The sequence below is a fragment of the Tyto alba genome, unplaced genomic scaffold (assembly GCF_018691265.1).
Source record: "Tyto alba isolate M040663 unplaced genomic scaffold, T.alba_DEE_v4.0 Super-Scaffold_20, whole genome shotgun sequence".
Taxonomy (NCBI): Eukaryota; Metazoa; Chordata; class Aves; order Strigiformes; family Tytonidae; genus Tyto; species Tyto alba.
In genome coordinates, this window is record NW_024881283.1 from 3,136,349 (window position 1) to 3,154,021 (window position 17,673).

A 17,673-nucleotide genomic window follows, 5' to 3' on the forward strand; every position below is an offset into this window, starting at 1 on the left:
GTCTCTACAAATGGTTCTCTGAGTGACAAGACCCTGCAGGATCCTGGAGTTGTATCTCTTCAAATTCATGTAGTTACGTAAGTCCCCTGCTCCAGGCCCAATATGAGACTGTATATCCCATTATTCTAGCAGAGGTGGTTGTGGCAACCTCAGTTAGTGCCAGACCAACACTGGACTGGCGGTGCCATACCATCTGTTCCACAATGGTAGATGCTGTGAGTGGCCTGGCCACAGGGATGGCAGCCCAGAAAGCAGTTTGGAGCTCCAAGTTATACACTACCTCTTCACACAGGTTATGTCTATAACAGCAAATTAAATAGTGCCCTGGCCTGGCCTGAGGTGTGAGAACTCAGTTGTCTACACTAGTTAGCCTTCCCCAGTATGGGTGTGCCCATGTCAGCTTGCATGTCCCCAGGCAATGCACAAGCACAATTTAGGAGTGAACCCAGGGGAGACAACCACCACTACCAGTGGGCACTCTGGACACTTTTTTGAGGTCCCAGTCATTGCACACTGGCACTAAACAGATCTTCCTGTTTCAGTTTGTGCATGCAAAAAATTAAATAACAAAAATATAAGATTGAGGTATTCTTCAATAATTTTCATGCTATTTATTTTGCGGTATTTCTGCACTGGCTATCCTATCAATGATAAAATGTGCAAAAATTATTTCAGATAAATTGTTTTCTTTCTACAGTTCACCAAAAGCATAGTTTCAAATGCAGCATTCGTGAAATACCCACAGAACTCACATACGCACTATGCCTTCTATGCCCTGCTGCTAATGGTCAGGCTGTGTCACACAACTTCTGAAAAAGTTAGAGGTTTTATCAGTTTCAAGAAGATAGAATACATGCCAAACAGAATGCAGACATCAAATTCTGTTCTCCAGAAACTTCCTCAGCCTACATAAATTGTTAATAATATACAGCAGAATACTGATGTCCTGTAAATATGCACACAGTTTCCTCCCATCAGATTACAAAGACATGGTAGAGCTGCATAATATGTGTTGTGTCATCATACAAACTCCTCTCTGGTTCCTACTCCTTCACTTGTTACAAAGCTTACTTCATGTGTTGATCTTACATACACAAGCAATCACTGCAGAGACCACAGACAAGTTCTGTTATGGGATACAGAATTCCAGACAGAAAATACCAAATTGGCAAGAAGTTCCCAGTTACATGCACAGCACAGGGTAGGAGCAGAGCTGGCAATTACCACTCTGTACCTCAGGAATAAAAACACAGAAAGTTTCCAGGTAGGCTGCAAGATTGCACAAGGGTCAGTAACACAACAGGAGAGGCTCAAGACAAACACTTTTTGAAATATATCAGATTTTGGAAAGCCTGTTTAAATTCTTCATTAAAAGCTGTATAAATGACTGGATTGATCAATGAGTTTAAGTAACCTAACCATGTAAAAAAGTCCAGTAGGATGGGATGAAACCAACAAGCATCTTGGCAGATTGGTAGGACTAGGGACATGACAAAAAAAGGCAGCCAGCAGAAAATGAAAGCTCCCAGAATAATGCCTAAAGTTTTGGTGGCTTTCCTTTCTCTTGCAGCAGAAATTCTTTTCCTTTCCAGGACACTATCTGCAAGTTTTATTTTAACATGATTGATAAATACTGGGGATCCACCTGAATGGGAATGCCCTTCATGAAGGCTAGCATTAATGGAGCAGAGGGAAGACCCAGCAGAGCCAGTAATCAGATGTGCAGTAGTAAAACGTTTCCCATATAATGAGGATGGCTTCAGAATCCTCGATCGAGCTGCTACATAAATTCTACCATACAATATCAGGAGGAGCACAGTTGGGATGTAGAAAGCTCCACAAGTGGAATAAATAGTGTAGGAAATTTGATCTGTGTTCACAGTACACTTTGCAATTTCTTCATGAGCTTTCACTTGCCTCCAGAAAAATGGTGGCACAGAAATACTAACAGATATCATCCAGACCACAGCAATCATGAGTACTGCTCGGCCAGCAGTCCGGCGTTTGGCATATTCCAAAGCATCTGTGATAGCCCAGTATCTGTCCAGTGCAATAACACAGAGGTGTAGGATTGATGCTGTGCAGCACGTGATGTCTGATGATAACCAGATATCACACAGCACTTGGCCAAAGGCCCATGTGTGGGTGACAGTGTAAGCAATACTGATGGGCATTACTAGGACAGACACTAAAAGATCAGTCACTGCCAAGGAGCCAATGAGATAATTTGCAGGTGTGTGGAGCTTTCTAGTCAGAAAAATTGTAATAACAACAAAAACATTTGCAAGGATCGTTGCCAAAGTTATAACAGACAGAAGGACTGACAGTGAAATCTTCAGCCCTAATAGTGTCCTTTCATCCAAAGTCAGTGGTGTTTCAGTGAAATTTAATGACTTATTTGCTGAGCTCTGGAGAGAGAGCTCTGCTGAACGGTTATACTGAGTCATCCTCTGCTCTGATTTCACTTTTCACTTTCCAGCGTAATCTTTCTGGGATGATGAAGAAAGATACTTTTCTGCTGAAATAGAACTTTTCATACTAGAGTCCAACACTGAAGAAATATTAACTTGTTGAAAACTTCAGCTTACGCAGTAAATGAGGTATTCTTCTAAACTAGATTTTCCATCACATCACATCAATGACTTCACTGTTAAAGCAAAATGTTAACATAATCATCTAGACATGACTCTGGTGTATGGCAATACAAGTGGTACTGTAAGTGGTGGGAATTTAGGTGTTTTACATTTTCATTTTGCAGACGACTAAATCATTCATTATTCTCTTTTTTTCACACCTCTTTTCTGAACTAATCTTCTGCAAAGCTGCATGAATCAATACTGAAGAGTGAGAGGCCTAAAAAGAAACATCTGGGCATGTAATTGATGCCCCTGACAAAGGTCTCCTCAAGAGTATTTTCCTTTCCTCTCTAATAGCTGAATGTCATGTTTTTCATATTTATAAGGGACACTTTATTAGTATGGTACCCAAGATATAAAACAATACTGTCTGGATTCCTTCTGTAAACATAATTTCTGCCAGATTTGTAAATCAAGACCTCTTTTTGAAAAGTGCAGAGATCTGTTTTCATTTATTCCTCCAGACCATTCAGGTTTTCTCTTCGACATTCAGTCTTCAAATGCTGGAAGTCAGGTGTTGGGTACCAGAATTCAATGCATTGGTGCTGAAGCTCACAGCATGTTCCAAGTACTGAGATGCTCCTGATCACACACATGGTGAATGATTGTCATGGCTTGCAGAGTGGTGATTTTCTCAAAAGAGGGAATATAGACTAGTCAAGGTGATCTGGGAAAAAACAAACAAACAAAACAAACAAAAAAACAAAACAAAACAAAACAAACAAACAAACAAACAAACAAAACACAAATGTTTTAGTCCAGAATGGTGATACAAGAGTTGTGGAGATTGAGGTATCAGAGTATACAATCTACAGGCTTTCTATACTTCTCTCTAGATTCACTTAGTGTAACCTGAAATCTTTATAAACCTGAATAAAACATCCTAAGAGAGATTTCCTTGAGACTTTTCACTCAGATCTACCCACGAGTACCAGAATGTCACTTACATCATTTCAGCCCAAGCTTTCTTGAAAGAAATCCTGAATATGGGTCATGAACGGCTTTGAAGCATTCTGAGGGCTACAAAGAGAGACGCCAACCTTCTCCAAGAACATAATCACCAGGCCAGCCTCCTCCCAACCATCAAGGAGAAATGCCTCTGTCAGACATAACTGGTACAGTTTCATGCCAGAACTGAGAGTCATTTGGTTAGGAATCTGTGGAGCAAGACCATCATATATTCTAGATGAAACACTAACACTTTCATGTCAAACAGCCTCTCTTGATCTCCTGAATCCTAACATAAGAAAGAACACTTTTTGGTTTTGTGTGTTTGATTTTTTTATAAACATCCACCTTATGTGAGTCAAACTCATTTTTAGAGATGCTTTTTCTTTTGCAGTGTATTTTTCCAGTAAGGGGACCTAGGAGAGTCTCATATTTCATACCAGACTATTACTTTCTTGATTTTATTTTTCCAGAAAGGCTAACCTCTCTTCCTAATGACTATTCTTGTGACACTGAGCAAAGGTTCAACTTACAAGAATTTTTGAACATAAGAACGGCCATGGCGACCAAAGGCCATCAAATCCCATCACCCATTTCTGATAATGACTCGTGTTCATCTCAACCCTGTTGCCTTTTTCTGATGCTTTCCCAACTCTGATACATTCTTTCTGAGACAGAGGGACCAGAACCACAAACAGTATTGAAGATATGGATACACCATTGATTTATACTGCAGCATAATGGTATTTCCTGTTCTCTTCTGAATTTCTTTCTTAATAATTCCTGAAATTTACTTTGCTTTTTAAATCATTACATAGCCCTGATCTGACATTGCCACAGCACAGTCCCAATTAATATAATTCTAAAGCCATAAGTGGTAACATCAGCATGTTTTCCCTTTTTACTCACTTTTTGCATCTATCCATACTGTATTCCTTCTCTCACTTTTAAACTAAGGTTCTTTGCAACTCTGCACAGTCAGTCTTTGTCTTTATTACCCTGAAGAGCTTTGTTTCATTAGCAGATGTCATCACTCCACTATTCATGTACCTTTCATATCACTTAATATGTTGGGTAGTATGAGCCTTCTTTATTTAACTTCAGGAGTCTCTGACAAAGGGCCATGTCAAAAGTCTGTTGAGAGTTCTAGTAATTTTATCAATTGGACTTCACCCAATCCATATACTAATCAGATTTTCTTAATTAATTCAACAGATTTGTGAGACATATCTTTACAAAAGATATCTTTACAAAACATTTTGACTGTTCCCCAAAATACCATATTTACTACATGTACAGTGATAATATTTATTATAATTTCTGCAAACTGGCTAGGTACAGACATCAGGCTTATGGATAAGCAGTTGCCCAGATCTCTTTGGAAAATGGTATCACAGCAGCCATTGGCAAGTGCAACAGGACTTTTAAGTAGAGGCTGAACACCCCTGCTGCCTCCACTGCACTTTGGATCTTGAGTTGCATCAAACTCTTTAGCTGAACACTGTCTGATACTGAATATTTGTTGTCAACTTTGGCCGGAAACAAAGGTTCCACTTCTAAACATACTCCAAATTCTAGTTAGTGAACAGGGATGCTAAAGTTAATCTAGTTTCTCTGTGAGAAATTTCCTTTATCTTCTCTGGGTGTTTTTTTTTCCCATATCTTTACCATCCCTTTAACTCCGACTCAGTAATAGCTCACATCAGAGCTGTCATTTTTAGAGTCTAAGAAATCTCTTTACCTGAACACTGGGCTGATCACACATCCCACACAGGAGAAAATCTAAACTGAAAACACCAGGCAGACTGATTAGCAATATTAAAGACCATGACTGTGTTACTTACAAACTAAAGCCAAGACCAGTCTTGATTTCAGTTACTGATAAAAAACATATAGAGCTTTTCCCATATATTGCAAGTATGTTCAGTGTTAGAACAATTCCACCGATATGAAATAAAATGAAGTGTAGATCACCCACCCACCTGTATATGAACAAGCCTATTAGTAGTCTATTGCTTCCAACAGGTGTCAAACACTGGGAAAAAAAAGTCGGATGTGAAACATGGTATTTGCAGTCAAATGAACTAGTCTAGAGTTCAAATGAATTATTAATCTTGAACATACCAGTAAACAGGACAGCCTGACACTGGGAGAAAGTCTTACTGAAACCAAACAGTGCCTCAACAGATACTGAGTTACTGAATTAATTCTTATGAATAAATTATGTTTGCCTCTGATGTGATCACCAAAGGAAATGAACCAATTTTTTACAGAAATGCTCCAAGTCAGGTATTTATCATGTGCTCAGAAAGAATGTATTGGCTGTTTCCTGCCCCACAAATAAGGTTATCATGACTGAAAGTCATTTTCAGAAGTAACTCCAGGTCAGGTTTCTAAACCCCATGACAGATACATCTTGTAAGATTTCTACCAGACTCCTCAAAACCTTAAGTAGCATATATTCTTAAATTTAATAAAATCCTGCACTTGTACATACAGACAAAGTTTTCTGATTTTGAGTCTTTCACCAAGAAATACATATAGCACATTAAGCAGCTGTTATCCATTCTGATTGGCAGGGCAGCATCTATCAGGGATGTATCAATAATCATGTAAGGCAGCTAGTCAATATTATTCACTGGTTTCAGATTAAAACAAATTATGAGAGTGTGTGGTCCTGACAGAATTTTTGTTCCCTACTTAGAGCTTTATCCTGGGTGTTCACTGTGCTGACATTAAAGTATATTCCCCATGCGCTAAATTATCACCAGGGGCTATATACTTATGCAGAATAAATAGTCAAAATAATCTTTCCTTTACAATCAATCAGGTATCACTACGCAGTATAAAATATGGAACTGTAAAATATGCATGCAAAATTTAAAAAATCCAGACACAATGTAGTAGCTAAACAGAACTGTGATCCACTTCAGCTGGTTAGAAGCTCTTCGGCTCCATGAGCAAAACTGGCAGGCAGTGCTCTCCTTCAGGATGTGCAAAAGGTCAGATAAAACGGTCATAAAAGTTTCTGAAAATCTATAGCTCCTCTACTGCAATGATTTATGCATCTGCTTAATGATATAACTTAGTATACTATAAATAACCATTAAATTCAATGGGCTACTGAAAACACAAAGTTACATGCTTACATATGTATTTAGGAATCAGGGACTCTGAATCTACTATTAAGTTTATTTGAATGTACTTCCCTGTGATGCCTGTTTGAGACACTCTGTTACTTAATTTGTGTGAGGTTTATATCACTACCATTGATTAAAAAAAAAAAAATAGTAATGGGACTCCTGTTAAAATTAGTATATAAGAATGTAATGAATTTTACTTACCATGTAGCTAAAATGAATGCATTCCCAATAATTTTTCAATTAAGTTACCTTTTACTTAAGAAAAAATCCTGAGTAGAGGTAAACTATTTTCCTGTTGGAAAAAAAAAAAAAAGGAAGGAAACAGAAAAAAAATTGTTTGCTTAAACTACACACACTGAAGAAAAATAATGTTAAATCTCAAGCAGTCACTAAATTAAGTCAAGTACAAGCTCATATGTATAGTTACGTATTAAGGAAAACAGAACACAAATGCATAGGCATACACATCCTGAAACACTGGGAGCCCAGCATGTTCAGCTGAGAGCGATCTTCCAGTGGGACGCTGCCTTGGCAGGGTTTACATGATCTCCGGAACATGACGAGTACTGAGTAGAACCTGCTGATGTTATCATCTCTAGGTAGTATTATTGTCTTCAGTCTGTGCAATTTGCAGTCTGGGTAATTGCAGGCCATTAGCTGTGGTGCCTGAAGTTATGTTTACAGTGCTGAAGGCATCAGCCCCGTGATTCCTCCGAAGCCCCACCAGGCAGGACATGGCAGGTTCTTCACCCACACTTCTCAAAATGGAAATCCTCTCAGGTGAGCTGACTGCATCAGCACTGTCCTTGGCCTGTCTCTTCTTGGGCTTCACCTGGTGTCCTTGGCCATGGGCTGTGGGTATTTTTTCAGTTCAAGGTGCCTGAAATAAATTGAAGGTGATGTCACGGCCTACCAGAGTGAGGTTTTCACAGCACAGCACGTGTGATGTACAGCTCATAGCCTGGGGCAAATGGCAGGGTTGTGTTGGATGCTTGCAGGCAAGGCTTCCTACAGGAGCAGCTGGGAACAGCGCAGAGCAAAGGAGGCCAAACCTGTCCTTGGTTTATCCACACGACTGTCCCGAGTGGTGTGCAGGTTTGGCAGCTGAGGGAGGATGGGGCATGTGAGGATGCAGTGAGGATGGTGAGAAAGCGAGGCACAGAGTGACCCTGGAGTGAAGATATTTTACAGTGACAATCCAACCACAGCAAGCCGCAGTCACCAGAGCCTCTTCTGTAGCCACTGGGGAGAGAACAGCACCTCCCATCTCCAGGGACCACCAGAGACCAGGACTGCCCTCTGCAACTGCCTCTCCCCTTCTCCCGAGGTGTGATCTGGGCTGACCACGCCAGTTCCCCTGTCCACATCTTCAGTGGTTCCTGGGAAAGTCCAGGAGGTGAGGAGATGCATAATAATGTCTTGGTATCCTGGAGAGATTGGAGAAATTCTTTTTCATTCATCAAAAAGAAGGAAAAATAACTTAATCACAGGAAAGAGTATTTCAACGGAGAGACAATTTTAGACAGCACAGTGCTATTTAACTTAGCAGAAAGCTCAGTTGAGGGTCTGGAAGATGAAGCGAGTCACATATTCAATGTGAAAAACGCTTTTGCTGTTGGTAATAACCACTGGGACTGCTTCACAGTTCTGGGTCCTTACTTAAAACCAGGTACTTCTTTTGACAAGCTGCTTTGCGTTCCAGCTCTGCAAACAAGCTAAGACAGCAAGGGCAAGGCGGCAGGTGGTGGCAGCCTGGTTAAGTTGGAGGAGAAACCACGCACCAAACTGTGAGAGTCAGATAAACCAGCAGGCAGGAGGCTGCATGGCACTGCCAGCTCGGTGCGAGGGATGGCTATCCTGCAACCGCTGCAGCCCTGCATGGAGAGAGACCGCCCAGGATCGCCAAAGACACTCAGTCCACAGTGTAAACAAAGTCACGAAACATTTCTGTCCCTTCTGGAGCACAGCTACCATTTCTGGAGAACAGGGCGATTCTTGCAGACAGCAATTTTATGCTGCAGCTGACAACACTTTCTGACAATGCTCAGCTGCAAAGAGAATGCTTTGGTGCACCCTGCAGATCTATGTTGGAGTGAGGTAAATAGTGTATGCAAAAATAAGTGTGTTGAAATGAAAATACAGAATTTACTCTTTCACTGAATAGAACAGGAAAAAAGAAGAACAAGATGAAATGTCTTTTAATAAGCTGAATGTTTCCTTTAAATTCACACTGAAGTTAAGGGAATTAGGGAAATCATTCGCTCCCCTTGTAGCTGTGTCACAATCAGGTGAATTGCAAAGGGATGGCTGAGAACAGAGCTAAATTTCAGCAAACTACTGAAAATCCATTTGCTCTCCCAGCTTTTTGTAACTAATTCAAATTTTTAATTTAAATGTAGAATCTGCTATCTTGCCTAAATAAAACAGGTATCATTCTGAAACAGTGACCAGCAATAAAGCTACTCCGTATGAGCTGACAAACAGCAGATGGCACTCCTAACAGGAATCACACCTTTGAAAGATACATTGCATAGAACTCAGAGAGGGAGATTTCTTAGTAAGTTCTTGCATATTTGGGACAATTGACGCAAGCATGCAGCATAAGAGTAACTGTAGAGTCCAACTTGGAGACAAGAACCCTGTTCAAACATCATGAAATAGATTTAGAATAAACTAGGAGAATTTGCCAGTCTGTAGATCATAATTAAATTAGGATGCAGCTTCTGGGAGGAAAACAAAGCAATGCGGTAGTGGCTTGCACTGAAAAAAATGAGATCCACAGAGAAGGTAGAGTCTGTGGAAAAGTAAAAAAATGGTAACATCTGTAAAATGTAATGTAAGCAGGTTTGTATACATCAGTATAAAGGACTGGATATGCTGCAAAAGTAACCATAGTCCTAACCAGTTTCCTAGCTTTGGATTAAGCTGCCTGAAATACATATTGTTTTGCAAAAGCTATAAATAAAATAGAATAAACCTGGCAGGAAATAAAATATATATGTACCTTGCACAATAAAGTAGGATTAGGCTGCACTATGTACTGAAAAGACTGCCATATTGCCATCACAAATAAAGAAGAAAAGTTATTGGAGGGATTAGTTTAAGAACTGTGAATGGGAGCTTGGTCACTTGCTGTCCGTTACGCACAAGCTAATTTGTCATTTGAATTTACAATTAGCAGCTTGAAAAGAGAGTAATCTAAAATAGAAGTGTCCTCATATGATGAGGAGATGATTTCAAAGTTGGCTGCATAAAATAAACTCAGAGCAAAACAAGGGGAATCTACAAAAATGTCCCTGTTGCCCTAAGACAAGCTGGCAGGTCCCTGGGAGAGAGGGATGAGCACAACTGCAATTGCTCATTTGTTTTCTGTGCAAGCAAGAATTCTCAGCTATAAGGACGTCACATTTTTAGGGAGAAGCCGTGAGCACCTAAAGGAAGCAGCAACCCTCGAGGCCCCAGGAAAGCCACGCAGCACTTAAGGCAAGGTCTTTCTTTGCTCCTCTATTCTCACCCACTGGTGTGCATGGCAGTGACGCTTCCCACATCTCTGTCTCAGCTCCGCCACTGTCTAATGCTCCAGCCAAGGAGGACTGAACAAGTCTCAGCTTTGCAGAGCACAAGACCAATTTGCTGGCAGGAAGCACAGGCACTGCTCAGTCTCAGCCTCCACTCCCTCTCCCACAGCCTCTAACCAGGGCTGTGTGCTCAGGGCTGACAGCACAGGGTCCTGCCCCAGCGCAGGCTCATTTGGCTGCTGCTCAGGGAGTGCCTCTCGCAGCACAGCGTGAAGGGTAAATTCCTCCTACCTGGGGCCAGGCAGGTAGTGCACACACCTGTAGGCACCAGCCAATGTAGACACACACATACCCAGCCTCACTCACACCTCCGTGCATCCGTAGTAGTTTTCACTTACTGACTCCACCCTGACATTTTACACAGGATCCTGATTCCACCTGTGTCAGGAGAATAAATGAAGAAAAATTCTTCAGGCTCTGAGCTGAAGCAATAAGAGCATGAGTTTGCACCTGAATTTCTCATGTGTTTAGAGTAGCAAGGCCACTGTGTTACTAGCTAGACTGGTTATTCTGATTATTCAAGATGCTTATGAGATCTCAGGTGTACTTCACATCAACACCAAACAACTTTTTAATACTGGAACATATTTCAAGGAACAGAGCTCTAATACTCCAGTCATAGCTAGTTTGCCCCCTCCTGACCTTTCTTGCCTCTGAGATGTCTTCACTGGTATTTCTGAATTCAGTGTGCTGTTACACTTAATGAGTTGTCCAATCAATATGGGGAAATTACAAACCTCAAATAACATAAGTATAGATTAACTGCTGATCAATAACACTGTATTGTGTTAGTCATAATACAACAAGCTGTACATTTTCTAAGCTTTTTATTAGAAAAAATTATTTTATTTGCTTTATTATATTAGGTCTATGCTGAGGTATGAGCTGTGTTTGTTATGGATATAACATTTTCCACTGGTTATAAAATCAGTAATACGAGCACTGTTTTCAACATTCCTCTCCTTTCCCCTACTTCAGTGATATATCACAAAATAAAAAAGTTAAGGTAGGATTCATCACAGTCCACTCAGATACCTTAACCTCAGTCAGAGCTGGTCAGCCCAGACAGGCAGCTGAGCCCCTCAGGGCTGAGCATCTTTCTTCATTGACAGTAAGGGGAGCTGGTAGAAAAGAGTTCATGTTTCTAGAGAAGCATGTGTGACATTGCATATATTCGCTCCATCATGGTTCACACAGCACAACTAAATCGCTAATCCTAGGATTATTGTGACTATTTCAAAATAGGTATGCCTATTTTGTTTCTTTGATATAAAGAACAGTACTCTATATGATAAATTGTATACAAAACATTTCCCATTTTAAATAAGCAACTATGATAACTGACAAGCAAATATTGGCAATGTTTAACACCTTCTCTCCACCTGCTGGTTTTGCTCAGCTTTCAAAGAAGGATTGGTATTTTTTCTCTCTTGCCTTTATACACAGCCAACATGTATTAGCTATCCAACTCATTGCTAACTACAAAGTTACAACTTCTGTGACACCTTAAAACAAAATATTACTTATCAAAGGTTGGGATTTAGTGGGCAGTGATACCACACTGCAGAAATATACTCTACAGTGTGCTAGCAATAATTTCTCTGGAGGAAGCAGGGGCTAGTGCACTTAGCTCTGGCACTGACTAGACTGCCTCAGCCATAAAGTCTCTGATGACAAACATGCACAATGCAAAATCTCCAATAAACTTCTTATTTTTCACATTTCCTCTCCCATTATTATTCAATGTCATACAATAAGTGGAATTGTAAGGGCCAATGATATACAATGAGGTGTGAGACTGTAATGCAGACTGTGTCCAAGTGCCTGCAAAGTGGGATCTGGGACAACCAGAGCGACAGTGACTCTGATCTGATGGTCTAACGGATGCAGAAGGCCTGACCTGGCACTTCTGACATTTGAGGAGTGGCTGATCATCTCAGGCTCCCTCTATGGAGATTACTTTTCCCTCCCGTCCTTGGAGCCTGTTTTAGGTGGTGCCCATTTCTTTCTAGTACCTGCAAAGGAAGCCTGGAGTGACTCTGGCACTTAAAAGCCCAAGTTGACCTATCGATGCCGCCTGGAGCCTGGAAGCAGTGAGGGAGAGCAGGAGAGCTGGAGCAAGGACAGATCAGCCAGGGGTGTCCTGAGCACCTGCCCAGAGTACTGGAGCCTGTTTAGAAAAGGATGGGGAATCACTGTTACAGCTTCCTAGAGGGTGCCTCTAGACTGTTTTCAGACTCAGGGACTTTTCCAAGGGTTTAATGATGTTCTAACTCCTTTATTTTTAAGTCAACAAAATGTTAGCATTCATTCAATGGAGCAATGGGAATTAGGCTCATACTGAGTGCTCTGGAAAAGCCCAGTACATTCGAAGAAGTCGTCAGTGATCAAATCTTGACACTTTTAAAATCAGCTGGAATCTGTAACAATAAATGCTAGAAAGAGATTCAAAGGAAGAAAAGTTCTTTCTGGTCTCATCCAAACTATTCTTGCTCAGTTCAGCATGGCACTGTGCTCTGTGGATCACCTGTTAATGCTTTATTAAACTTGTTTTCAGTGTGCTCAGCCATTTCCCTAAGACTCCATCTCTGAGCACAGTGGTCCACTAGGATTTTTCAGGGCCGTCCTCAGGGCACCAAGTTTCACTTTTATGCTTTAGCCACTTTTACTCAGCTGACCTTTTCTCCAGTCCAGAAGTAAAGAAGAATTCTTTTTTTTTTTTTCTGGAAAGTATCCTACAGCTTTGCCTGGAGAGGAAGTTGGAAAGCATTGTTTAATGTGCCAATACATGCACTTAAACAGTCGAGCCTTAAATATACAAGCTATGATGGCAGAATTGATCTGCCTAATTACAAACATTTAATCTGGGCATACACCCTTATTGTCAACATAGAGAATGAAGTAGCTTCACAAGGTAGCACGTTGTCCTGTCATGCAGCACTTCCTCACCCAGTAGATAAATTCAAAACGCACATTTGCAGAAACATGATCCTAGACTTCTTGGAAGAAGCACTTATCCGCCATGCATCTGCTTACCCTCTGTCCAGGAGACAATTCAGGAAGAAACTGGGAACAACTTTTGCTTGAATGACCCCGAGCTGTCAGCTAGATGTGTCGGGGAGCACACAAGGATTTAACCTACACAGCAATCCTACCATAATGGGAACAAGGAGGCCCAGTAGTTTCAGGAATGGTTTGGGTGATGAAGTGGGTGGCATGCTTCATCCAGTAAAATGACACTGGAGGGGTTCCTGCATACTAGGGAACAGGATTAAGGTTAAGCTCGAGTTTAAGAACAAGTGCAAGGTATTTAGTTCAGGCATAAATGAGCAGCAGCTCTACTGTGTGATGGACAGTAACCAGCTACATAAAAGCTTTGCATAGTGTATGACCAACGTGCGCTGTCAGCAGCACCAGTGATATTGCACCTTGGCAGTGTATAGCTAGGAATAAGACCTCAAATAGATCTTGCTCTGTTCACCTGGACAAGGCCAAATGGGAGCCCTGTGTTCAGTCTTGGGCACTGTTCCCAAGAAGATATGGGCCACATAGAAAGAGATCAGAGGAAAGCAGTGAGAGGCATCAGAAAAGCAAATGTATGGGAATAAACTGACTGAACAGAGATGTCTGGGCTAGAAAGGACACAGCTGAAGGAGATGTTCAACAGTCTTTATATGCATGAAAGCTTGCTATAGAACAGGAAGGAACAGTCTGTTCCCTGTGGCTGTGACTAATATCACTGAAAGGAGGGGGATTTAACTGCATCAAGGATGAATGAACCATTAGGAAAACCTTGCAGATAGTTAGGTTAGTGAACCTCTTAAAGTGTTGCTTGGGGACACTGTGACATCTCCGTCACAGAAAGTCTTTAAGGACAGGTCAAACAATATTTCTGGAATGCGATTTCCAATAACCAATTCAGCACTGGGGAAGCAAAATGGATTAGACAAGTCTACCCCATGTAAAATGGTGCAAAACATAAGAATATTTTTCAACTGCAATACAGTGTAAACTCAGTCAATTCAAAATGAACAAAAACCTAAGACAGTACAAGGTTTGTAGAACATCACACACAGTTCAGATCTAGAACTCACTCAGGACTCAGTAATGTGGCACTGTAGTGCTCTACATGGGCAGAGGAATGAAGATAATTTTTATTGCCTTGAAGCACAGACCGCTGAGGAATGACACAGTTCCTTTTAACAACTGTCACTGGATGTCAGTGAGGCACCAGAGCCTGCAGCCTCCACCATTTCAGAGCATGAGCAGGAAAGAGCTCCCCGTGATTGTGCCAGGTAGGAACACTATACCAAAATGTTCTCTTCATAGACTACTGCATCAACCCCAGCAGCGTCTTCCACAAGTCCCTGGCTTTCTGAGTGTTGCTTCCTACTAATTCTCTACCCTCCTCTCACTGCAATCTGAACTTCATTATACTACTCTGCCTTCTTATTCACTTTCTAGGATACAGACACAAGATCCTCTGACATACTATGCTTGTTCCTTTTATTCCTGAACATTTGTAAGGCACTATGATGTAGCATCCCCATATATGACCTGTTAAGAGCTCTCCAGCTATAGAAACCTCGGCAAATAAGAAGCTGAACAGTTACTGCTCCTACTACAATGTGTATGACAATGCTGATGCTTATTTTTTCCCTGGTTTAGAATAAACTCCCCGAGCCACCCCAGCTTCAGTGAGCTCAGAGATGGTAAAATTTCTAAATTCTTCTCTGCACAACATCTCTGTGCTTATGGTTGATAATGGGCAGATTGGAAACTGGCACGACAGACAGAAGGAACATCTCAAATGAGTCCTGCACTGCAACTCTGGGGATCATAGAGGGCTGATCACAGTTTGTGCGCACTCTGAAGGGTGTCTCTCTTTACATGCATCTCTGAGTGCATCGCCAAGGGGGCAGAAAGGAATCTTTACTCAAAAGGCAGAAGAAAAACCGGTAATTTTTTTATGCTAACTTTTAAGATCAGGACGGTTCCCCTCAGAGCGGTATGTAGGACAACTCTAGCTAGGCAAACGGCTCCACGACAACTGCATTGCCTCGCTGTGTACATGCCAGAACAGAGTGATCTTTGCCATTGGCTTTTGTTCTGCATTTAGGTGAGGACAATGCTCTGTCATCATGCTTAGTGTGAAAGACACTGAAAGTAGCCAGGCCCCTCACATCTTTCTGCATCTTAATATGTCTCAATTTAAGAAATAAAAGAAATTTAAGAAAAATTTCTAAGGAAGCTGCAAACCAGCATTGTTCACACCACAGAGAAGGTTTGATTTTTTTTTTTCCATTTCCTTATTCTCTGCCACTTACTCACACATGCCTGCATTAAACATGCTCAGTTTTTATCTCCTCCCAGCTCATCGGAAGTATGATATAGGGAGTGACCATCAGCTGCAAATGAAGCAGAACAATCTGTGATTTCAGGAAAAATGGATGCACAATGACTGGTGAGGATGCTACTCTGAGACCACCAGGATCTGGGGGTAAATGGGGAGACCTGAAAATGTAACAAGCATTATGAAAAATAACAGATCGACAGTTTGTTTGACGTTTGTTAATTTTAATAGTTCATAAAGCTTGCACAATGTACAGCGTAAATCGTTTGTTATGATGCCACCTTAACTTTAGGGAGAACATGAAAAACAAAAGGAAATTTGTCTTGAGAAACCTCACAGATCCCAGCCATTGCTTCCTGGAATAATCTGCTTAATGTGCCATTGACGAAAGTTCCTGCAATGAGTAAGTTTGAAGTCAGTTGTCCACTTAGTTTTGTGAATTAAGTTTCTTCCTTAGGGATTTACATCAGGCTCACAAGTAGGAAAGGGACTTTCTGGGGAAATGTTATTCTCCTTTAAGTCCTTGTTCAAGTCTCGCGCATTGCTGCCCACAGTTTCCTGGAAAAAATCAGGACCATCTCATGATCTCAGGACAATGCTGGCAGTCCTCTTGTCCTTGTCCTGCTCTTTGCTGTAGCACCAAACCTCATCCCAGAAGTTGTTCACGTTCATCATTTGCTGCAACATGTGACACGGTGGCAGTCCATTGGCTACAAGTGAGAAAGCGGTGTGCTTTGCCCTGGAAATCCTGGCTTGCATCCAACCAGGTATATAAACATGGAAGGGTGAGGACTCCAGGACTACATTACAGTGGAGACTCCTGGCTTTGTGCTAACATCTAAATGGAGGCGACATTAGGTCACCATCATACTTGCAGCAGGAGTGAGGAAGAAGCCGGGAAGCTGAGTCACTTGTGGTATACATCCAGGATGTTTTGGGATAATGCTGGGAAAACCCTAACGATGAATCTCAGAGCCGTGCTCACCCAAAGCTTTCCCCAGAGCAATCCACATACATTTACACTTTTTAAGTGGTCTCTTCATTCACCCAGTAGCACCCTAGACCTGCAGTATCCATTTAAAACTCCACACTGCTCGTGAGAGCGCAGCCCACCTTCCAGATCCCCTCGCGCGGTAACGCTCGAATCCCCGCTCTCGGCGCTCAGCCGGGGCTCGAGAGGGCGATGCCGACGAGGGAGCTTCGCTCGCCCCATCCCACCAGCGCCCGCCGAGCCGGGGCGATGCCACCGCAGGCCCCGGCCTCCACCTCCTGCCCCCCCCGCCGGCACCGGCCTCCGGCGGCGGCCACCGGCTCGGCCCCGGGGCCCCGGGGCAGGGGCCTCGGCGGCGGAAGGGCGCCCCGCGGGGGGGAGCCCCGGGCGCGGCCGGGGCAGGGCGGGCGGCCCGGCAGGCTCCCGCCCTGGGAACAAACTTCAACCGGGACCCCGCGGGCGCCCCGGCCCCGCCCGCCCGGGCCGAACGGCGGCGGGAGCCCGCCCCGTCGGCGCGGAGGCAGCGCCCGCCGCCCCCTCGGCACTCACCTGCCATCGCCGCCGGCCCGCGACCGCCCGGCTCCCCCGGCGGCGCCGCCGCCGCGCGTCCCGCTCCGCTCGGCTCCGCGGCGGGGCCCGGCCGCTCCCCGGGCGCGGCGGCGGCTCGCTCAGCCCCGGGGGCCGGGCCGGGACTCTGCCCGTCGCGCTGGGCCGGGGCAGCGAGGGGTCCCCCGCGCCGGCAGCGACAGCGGCTCCGGCTCCGCGGAACGCGCCCACGCCGCCCGCGCCAGGAGGCCCGGCTCCGCGGGTGGGCGCCGGGATTGCGCTGTCCCGCGGGGGGGCGGGGGGCGGCGGTTTGCACCCCTCCTCCTGGGTGGGCCCTGCTCCGGACCCCGCCGCGCCAGCGCGGGCCCTGGCCCCGGCGCCCTGGAACATCGCTCTGGCAGGCTGCGGTGCCGCGGAGCTTCGCGTGCTTTGAGGTGATTTGAAGATGATGATGGTGATGGTGGTGCCCCGAAAGGCA

At 43.4% G+C, this 17,673-nt stretch overlaps 1 protein-coding gene across 4 annotated transcripts; it reads right to left on the reverse strand.

The window, feature by feature from the left end:
* Positions 1-586: 586 nt before the first annotated feature.
* On the reverse strand, positions 587-17,246 carry HTR1D (5-hydroxytryptamine receptor 1D). 4 transcript variants are annotated; one of them, XM_033004075.2, is made up of 3 exons: positions 6,929-7,005; positions 5,326-5,371; positions 587-3,303 (listed from the first exon to the last, which is right to left on the reverse strand). In XM_033004075.2, exon 3 carries the CDS (start codon positions 2,445-2,447, stop codon positions 1,311-1,313), a length of 1,137 nt encoding a protein of 378 aa, XP_032859966.1. In that variant the 5' UTR covers positions 2,448-3,303; positions 5,326-5,371; positions 6,929-7,005; the 3' UTR covers positions 587-1,310. The 4 variants fall into 4 exon arrangements, with proteins under 4 accessions (XP_032859966.1, XP_042649643.1, XP_032859969.1 ...); XM_042793709.1 differs by lacking the exons at positions 5,326-5,371; positions 6,929-7,005 and adding an exon at positions 17,199-17,246; XM_033004078.2 differs by lacking the exon at positions 5,326-5,371 and having other exon boundaries at positions 6,929-6,972.
* Positions 17,247-17,673: the final 427 nt, after the last annotated feature.